This window comes from Equus quagga, chromosome 12 (assembly GCF_021613505.1).
Source record: "Equus quagga isolate Etosha38 chromosome 12, UCLA_HA_Equagga_1.0, whole genome shotgun sequence".
Lineage (NCBI taxonomy): Eukaryota > Metazoa > Chordata > Mammalia > Perissodactyla > Equidae > Equus > Equus quagga.
This window is the reverse complement of record NC_060278.1, coordinates 26,560,129-26,569,175: the sequence shown is the minus strand read 5'-3', so window position 1 is coordinate 26,569,175 and position 9,047 is coordinate 26,560,129. Positions and strand designations below refer to the sequence as shown.

General features: G+C 43.2%; 1 protein-coding gene across 1 annotated transcript in view; it reads right to left on the bottom strand.

Annotated features, from left to right (window-relative positions):
- Positions 1–3,724: 3,724 nt before the first annotated feature.
- IL2RA (interleukin 2 receptor subunit alpha) overlaps positions 3,725–9,047 on the bottom strand; it is a 51,008-nt gene continuing 45,685 nt past the window's right edge. The window contains exon 8 of the mRNA XM_046679368.1: positions 3,725–5,543. Within this exon, the coding sequence (XP_046535324.1) occupies positions 5,519–5,543 (25 nt within the window). The 3' untranslated portion in view covers positions 3,725–5,518. The remainder of the gene's footprint in view (positions 5,544–9,047) is intronic.

The following is a 9,047-nucleotide window of genomic DNA, read 5'->3' as shown; positions in this document are numbered from 1 at the left end:
CAGTTATGTGAAAAGTTGGTTTGGATTTTCTATTGTTTGCTACTTAGAATCCTAAGGGTGAATTCTAAGAATACGTATGCTCATACTGTGCTTGATAACTCTTATCTTGCGACCACAGATTTGTTCTCATCCCTCCCCTCCTATCAGTAGAACAACTCCAAAGATATGTTTCTCAATAGTGTAGAAGAGGACATGGAGGTTTTGCTGCGCTCCTTCAAAGGAGGAAGGAAACAACAAGGATTGGCTTTGAAAAATCTCAGCTGCTCTCTCTTTCTGATTCCTGACTTAGCCAGGAACCACCATCTGATAAGAACATCCCCACAGGAGCCAACACTTTTGGAAAGCCTTCAAGGACGTCATAAATTAACTGCAGTCATTCTCTGAAGAAGAGTAAGGAAGTAGTCAAATTAGTACAGAGAATTGACGCCATTTTATCTGATATACTTATTTACCTCCTGCGGGGAAAATTTTTTTGGATAGTATTTATGGAACAGAAAACTTGTATTTACTTGAAAGTCTGCTTGAATGCTAATTCTTGTCTTATTTTCTGTTGAAAATATTTTGATACTGATATGACTGATTAAGTCAAATTTGGCAGAGGGGCAGGTATATGTCTGATATCAGTAGAGAAGGATGATTGCTATAGGATGCAGGTACAGCAGCTCTGAAAAGATCAAAAATCACAGTGGCCTCAATGGGAGGGTATTTGTGTCTCACGTGCAGTCCTAGTGTAAGCATTCCTGGCGTGGCACCTCGATGGTGTCGCACATCCAGGTTCCTTTGATTTTGTTTCCCTGTCAAACTTAACATGTAGTTTCTATCCCACTGGTGGTTCTAACTCCCACCACCAAGACCACCTGCCAATCAATGGAAGAGATCAAGAAGGAGAAGGGCATGCCTGTTCTGGTCAAGGGCACATCTTGAAAACTGCACACTTTACTGCCCCTCATGTCTCATTGGTCAGAACTTAGTGACATGGCCACACTTAGCTGCAAGGGAGGCCAGAAAACACTGTCCTTAGCTGGAGGAGGGATGTGTTCCCTCCTACAACCTGGGGCTTTTATTATCAGTGGAAGAATGGATTTAGAGGGACATAGCACTCTCTGTCAGAATGATTTATTTCCCATAGTTGTTTGACGTTCCCAGTCTGATAATTCCAACATCTCTGCCATATCTGAATTTGGTTCTGATGCCAGCTTTGTCTCTTCAAACTGCATTTTTTGACTTTTTGCATTCCTTGTAATCTTTTGTTGAAAGCTGGACACAACGTACTAGGTAAAGGGAACTGAGGTGAGTAGGTCTTTGGTGTGGAATTTATGTTTATCTGGAGGGCGTTAGGCTGTGTTTACTGTTTGCTGTAGCTGTGGTGTCAGAGGCTAAAATGTCCTCTGGAGTCACTGTTGTCCTCTCCTGTTGTCTCTGGGTTTCCCTAGAGCCTTCTTCTTGAGTAGGGTCTGAGATGTGCAGTTCTCTCAGCCGTGTTCCCGTGTTATTGCACAGGGCCCTTGTTGATGGGGTGGTGAGGTATGGGGGATGTGTTCTATAGTCCTACAATTAGGGATTAGGCCTGTTAGTGAGCCTGTGGCTGTGCTTCTCCACCCCTGCCCCTCAGGGGGGATGGGAAGGCCAGAGGGGACTGGAGTTGCATGTTTCCCTTCCCTCTGGTTGGTTAGGTTCTGGTAAAACCCAAGACAGTCAAGAAAATAGTTTCTCCTGAGGATGGGCCTTGTTGAGGAGAACAGAGTTCTCTGGTGTATTTCAAAATGGTTCCTTTTCCCCTTCCCCCACTGAAAGCATGAGGGGATTTTCCTCTGATCTCCACAGTGAGAACCTGGAACACTTCCCAGAGATAAAACTCGTAAAAGTGTAGGGGCTCCTATGACTGGGAGCCCTGGAGCTCTTAGCTCTCAGGTTTGTCCACACTGGTCCTCTGGCGATCCATCAGTGCAGGGGTCCCTGCCCTGGTGCTACCCCAGGGTCTGTCCTGGGCTTCTGCTCCAGTCAACTGTGGTTCTCTGTTTCCACTTGTCTGTCTCTTAAACTTGGGGACAGACGTTCGCCCTGTGACTTCAATTCTCTGATGAATCTGAGAAGAGTTGTTGATTTTCAGTTTGTTCAGAGTTTTTCTTGTTAGGATGGGGGTGATGGTTTCCAAGTTCCTCATATGCCAGACTGGAAACTGGAAGTCATATGGTTATTTTTAAACAAGAACACAGTCATGCTTTAAAGCCTATTTAGTTGAAAATTATAAGCCAACAACACAAATGACGCAAAGATCTATCGCTGTACATTGTAGATAAGCTGGAAAACCCATAACAAGTTAAACTGATTATGACATGTGCATGTTGGGAGTCATCAAACACAACCCCAGTGTGACAAATCCTGACAGTAATTTAAAATTTAGCTGTGAGAATGCTAGCAATCAAAAACCAAAATCAACCCAAGACAGTTCTAGTAATTTATAAATAATAGCATTCTTCCTGGAAGCTATGCAAATTTCATGATCTCAATAGAATACTGAATCGGGGTCTTCAGTAAGCTTTAGTAATAAGTTAATTTCAGTTTTTGAAAAAAAAATTCATGAGTCTTAATAATAACTCACTTAAAAGAATACTAGTAAGTCAGTCACTATAAAAACTTCAGGAAGACCCTGGCCCTCCACTGTGAGCTGAGGATCCTTCGTTGAGAATCGTGAATGGAACCAGCGGTGCTCGAATATTTTAGTTTCAGGACATTTTGTTTGTTTGTTTTAATTGAGGTGAAATTCACATAACGTACAATTAACCATTACGAAGCATACAGTTCAGTGGCATTTAGTGTAGTCACAATGTTGTTGTGTTTATCATCCCAGAAAAACACCCCATACCCATTAAGTAATCACCCTCTCCAGCCCCTGGTAACCACTAACTTACCTTCTGTCTCTTTGGAGCTGCCCACTCTGGATATTTCATATAAAAAGAATCACACAACTCGTGACCTTTTGTGTCTGGCTTCTTTCACTTGGCATGCTGTTTTTGAGGCTCATCCACATAGTAGCATGTACCAGTTCTCCATTCATTTTTATGGCTGAATGATGTTGCCATATATGGATTTACTACAATTTCCTTATCCATTCGTCCACTCATGGGCATTTGGGTTGTTTCCACCTCTTGGCTATTTGGCTATAGTGCTGTTACGAACAGTCTCATCTAAGTTTCTGTGTGGACACAGGTTTTTATCTCTTTTGGGTATATACCTGGGAGTGGAATCGCAAGGTCATATGGTCATTCTATGTTTAACTTTTTGAGGAACTGCCAATCTGTTTTCCGCAGTGGCAGTACCATTTTACATTCCACCAGCAAGGTATGAGGGTCCCTATTTCTCTCTATCTTTGTCAACATATGTTACTTTCCTTTTTTTTTTTTTCCCTTTTGGCTTAAAGTCATCTTTGTGGGCATGACATGGTATCTCACTGCGGTTTTGATTTGCGTTTCTGAAATGACCAATGATGATGTGCTTGCCAGCTATTTGTCAGGACCTCTGTACGTGAGTAAAAACTGTTGAGGCTCCCAAAGAGCTTTTGTTTATGTAGTCACATCCAGCAATACTTAACATATTCAGACACTAAAACCAAGAAATTTAAAAAATATTATTTATTAATTCTTTTCTAAACAATAGTAATAAACTCACTATGTGTTAAGATCAGAGCAATGACATCATCACATATCATGTAGCTTCTGGAAAACTCTACCATATGCTTATAAGAGAATAAGAGTGATAAAAGTAAATATCATCTTAATTATTATGAAAAAAAATTTTGATCTCATAGACCTCCTTCCCCCAAAATGAGTAATAATTATTCAATTTAATTTTACTCAAGTAAGATAAGTAAGATTTAAAAAAAAATTTTTTTCTGATCTGAGATTCCTCTCATTTTAGTTTACCCAGAAAACATATACGTACTTAGAAAGGAGGATGTTGACAATGGAATCTGGATTGTACTTGGTTGTCACAGAAAGGACAGAAAATGGTTCTTTAATCTGGGTATGGACTTTCTAACACCTGCCCACCTTTGTCATAACACTTTCCTGCCCTTTCAGGAATGAAAACTGGCTGCTGGTTTAAGTTTTTCATTGATCTCCTCAGTCACGTGACTTTGTTCGACTGGGACATCTGAGTTAACTGATTGGAGGATTGAGATCTTACCCAAGAGACGGAACAAGAACGCTCACCGAAATCAGCACCTGAAGCTGACTTTCCCAGTAGGAGTGGAGGTGGGTGGGCATGGAGAGGTATAACCCAGTGGTTCCCAAAGTGAGGTTCCCAGACCAGCATCACCAGCATCACTTAGAATTTGTTAGAAATGTGACCTGCAGACTCAGAAACTCTGGAGATGGGGCCAGCCATACGTGTTCTAACAAGGCCTCCAGGTGATGGTGCTTTGCTAAACGTTGTGCTAACAGCCTGAGGACCACTGGTGTGACCTTTTCCACAGTTACATTCTGTCAATATGATCTCCCTTCCCTGTCCTCACTTCCTTCTTCTTTCCTTCCTTCTATAAACATTAAATGTATTGCTCCCTTATCAGTGTTTTTATGACACTTATTTGGAAATATACACATTTGCACATCGTGTGTCTGTCTGTAAACATCAAATTCGTGCAGGCCAAATTCAGAGTATCATTTATAGCAATCTCAAAGAAACAGACTCTTGAAGAGGCCTATTAGTAATGTCCAGGGAAAGTCTTTTGACAGGTATAATTCATTGCCTGGGACCTAGTTTATCCTTCTCTTCCTGACATTAACTCCAGTAAAATCCTTTCAAATATGGAAGCTCTACAATTCCAAGGGCTTGGTTGCCCTCATTTGGTGTTACCCAAAGATTATTCTGCCATGGCCTCTGTTCTTTAGAAATTTACAATCGAAGGCTCAGTGGGAGGCAGCTCATTTAGAGGACTGAGCTGAGGACGAAAAGATTCCGCCTTACCAGTCCAGAGGTCTTAGAGAGTATTCATTAAGAAATATTACCAGGAAGATGGGCTGGTCAACCGGAGGCTGGGAAAGGATCTATGTGGATCACAGAGAAGGTCCGGTTTCATAAGGTGGGGAGTGTGTGTGTGTGTCTATTTACATTAGTGCTAGGGTTTTCCTTGAGATTTCCCAACTGGGAAGTTGGGAAGAAATTAACATGAAGCTACTTTTCCTTATACTATATATGGTGTGGAGAGGGTTCCATGAGGTCAAGCTTTAATGAACGCATATACATGAAAATAAGACCGAGAGTTCTTGTTGTTCCTCCCTGCTCCTCCAGTGACCTTGGAACTGCTGCTTAGAAGCAGGTTGAGCTTGCTCAGTGATTCTACAGAGCTGGCTTCACGATGGGGTCACAGTGCCTGGTGTTCTGTGATGCGACTTCTGAGCTTTCCAAAACCCAGGGGATCACAGGAGGTGCCTCTTGGGTGAGTGTTTAACTTCTTTGATTTTGCTTGTGCTCCATGATGTCTGTGGGCTGTTCTTGGCTTCTTACCACTCTTGGTTTTCTAGATGGTTCTTCTACTCTTCCTCCTGTAGTGAGAAAACTAAGTCGTAGTCATAGGTGTAATGCAGCACCAAGACAAACGTGGTCCCCACCCTAAACCGATGTGAGTAGAACGTTCAACATAAGCCCGCACTGACCTGCTAACTTTAAATTACACCCCAGGACACTGTTACCTTCCCACAGGCTGAAATCTGACCTCCAGGCCTCTCCATCCCTCCAGGGGCCAAGACTGGTTGCCCTGTGGTTCTTACAGTGTGATAATTCAATCATCGTGCGGCAGAGTGGATCTGAGAAAGAGCCCGAGAGAGCCCTTCCATTTCCCTGGCAGCTCCAGCACCAAGCGGTTACAGGTGTGGAGGCTGAGTGGGTCTCAGGGAACCGACTACAGGAGGGGCTCTGCTTTGGGGCTAATCCCCAAGGGGTATCTTCCTCTGGATCCTCACTTTACGCTTTATCCTTGGGTATAGTGACTACAGGGTCCCACGGTCCCACTCTAAAACGTGGAGTCGTCCCTGAGTCATCCCTCTTCCTTAACCCTCACTTCCAATCAGCTGCCAAATCCTGCTAATGTGACCTCTCCTATTATTTCTGGATTCTTTTCCTCCTTTTTAGCTTATGCCCACGGACCTACTTCATGCTCTCATTGTCTCCTGTGTGGATTTATTCCATCATAACATAATCAAACTGCTACCAGCATTACCCACCTTAAATCCAGCCTCTATTGTAGCTGGACCATTCAAAGGGCCAGTGCTACCTTTTGCCCCATAAGTAAAGCTTCTGTGGCTCTCTGATGCCCTCAGGATAGGGTCTGAGCCCCTCAGTCTGGCCTGATCTTCCATGACTTGGTCACTGTCCATCCATACAGCAAGACTGTCCCCACCCCAGCGTTCAGAACTGCTTGACTTCTCCCAAACGTTGTCATGCTTCTTCACATGGCCTTATCTCTCCTCACATTCCACTGCCCAGCAGCCATTTCCTGCCTTTCTCTATCTGGCCTTAGGCATTTCAGGCACCATCAACTCGCCCCTCATAGGGGTGAGTGTCCTTTCTCTTTTCTCCTACAACATCTCAATCTTAGGCTTTAACAAATTCTATTTAAAATCTCCATTTTTTTCTCCTCTCCTCTACTGGTCTGTAAGCTCCTGAGTGCAGGACCATTTGCATTCATCCTTGGACCCCTAGCAAGTACCTGGCACAAAGGTCATAGTTTTTTTTTAAAATTGAGATATAGTTGACATATAACACTGAGTAAGTTTAAGCTGTATAATGTGTTGATTTGATACACTTATATATCGCAAAGTGATTACCACCACAGCGTTGGGTAACACCTCTCACACGTCACGTAATTACCATTATTTCTTTTTTGTGGTGAGAACATTTAAGATCCAGTCTCCTAGCAACTTTGAAATGTATAACACGGTATTGTCAACTTTGATCACTACGCTGAGCCTTAGAGCCCTAGAACTTATTCAACTTCTAAATGCAAGTCTACGCCCTTGACCTACATCTACATAGGAGATATTCCACAAAGTTTATTTGAACCATATGGAGGACAACAGCTGCAGAAAAGGAATAATAATAGCAACTAACTGTGCTGAGTGATTTTCATGAATTGGAAATTCCTGTTTTCTAGCCAGTGCCGTACTATAAGAACTGTCTGTGATGATAGAAATGTTTTGTATCTGTGTTATCCAAGATGGTAACCACATGTGGCTACTGAACATATGACAAGTGGCTACTGCAACGAATGAACTGAATTTTTAATTGTTTTCATTTATTTAAGTTTAAACATAATGTGCACAGGTGGCTAGTGGCTACCATATTGGGCAGTACAGTCCCAGACTGGTTCCTCTCTACCCTGCTGGGAGCTCCCACGGAGCAAGGCTCTGAGCAGCGGTGTGCTGGTAAAGGCTTAACAACCAGCTCTCTGAAAAGCTTGCCTGTTTCCGTGGCATAAATACTCCCACCCGGTCCAGTTTCGAGCTGCCAGAGTGACACCATGGAACACAGAGTTGGGAAGAGCTGTGCGGTAGCAAAGCATCATCTGGTATTTCCCTGATACAGATACAACAGATGTAAATCACCCTGAGAACAAAGACAGCACTCAAATGTAGTAAAATAAGTAGAAAGTGATTAATTTTGAGTATTTGCTAACTTTGCTTTTAATATAATTTAATTATGTTTATATACTTTAACTTTTAATAATTCCTATGCTTAATAACAGTTCACAAAATTCCTGCAATTTCGACTTTTGGTCTCAGGAGCCAGTGTCAGCCACCTACCGCTCTTCACTGGTTCCTGGTAATTGCTCCAAAAAAAAAATCACATGTGGGATTTCTGTTTGGCCACAAGAGGGCGTTATCAGATGACGTTAGATTCTAGGAAGGATTTGGGACTAGCTCCCTGGCGGGAGTCAGCTTGAGATAAATAAGTGTTTGAGTCTCCTGGGAGATTGCAATTCTGAGAGAGCTTGTGGGAACCCACAGTTTCGGGCCGTTCTTTGTTTCACAACATAGACTCCAAGCCTTTACCACTGCCAAATAGCTTTACCCCTTTGTGTCTGAAGGCTTTGGGTCTTTAAGCTACCAAATGGAAACATCCTTGAGAGGTATTGAGTCTCGTCAGTGAAGGAAGGAGAAAGTCTGACAAGCACTGAGTACCTGCAATGTGTTGGGCACTTGACATCCTTCATCTCTCATAATCCTAAAATAACACCTTGGGAGTCAGCTAACACCACAGAGAAATGGGTAGACTGCCAGGTAGATGAATAATTCCTAATATAATAACCCTAGAGGGCTTATCCTTTGTGTTGCAATAATTTGTACTTTTCAATTCACACAAGGGAAATCAGGAATATATTATAAGCCTGATGATCAGTATAAAAATGGAAGGAATCTGATGCTTTCTCTCTGGCTGGGCTAACTATAGGATCTAAGAGCTTTGGTTTTTGGGGGGTGAGTCTGCGTCTTCTCAGGGTCTTACTGGGGAGTTTATATCAGCGTTGGCCAGAGTGCACTCTGGGTGGTAGGGGATATCCTGGATGGTTGAGAGGGTGACTGACATGTTAGGTCTCTGTAGTCCTCTGTCTAAGGGAGGGAGAAATTGGCCTTTGTGTGGGGTGGGGGGCGGGGGGTGAAATGATTTCACTCTCTTGATCCTGAATACCGTTAGTCTAGTGCAGGTTCTCAAAGTGTGGTCCCTGGACCAGCAGCATCAGTGTCACCTGGAATTTGTTAGAGATGTAGATTCTCAGGTCCCACCCGGAGCTGTGAAGCAGAGACTCTGGTGGTGGGGCCGGGCCATATGTTTTAAAAGCCCGCCGGGAGACTCTGACGCCCTCTCCAGTCTGAGAACCACTGGCCCAGTGCAGAGTTGTTGAAACTGGATGAGCAAGCATGAGATGCATCTGAGCTGCTTTAGGAAGTACTAAGGTCCCAGTCGCTAAAGTACATATGCTGCATGATTCCATCTATATGAAGCGTCCAGAACAGGCAAATCCACAGAGATGGACAGTAGACTCGTGGTTGCTG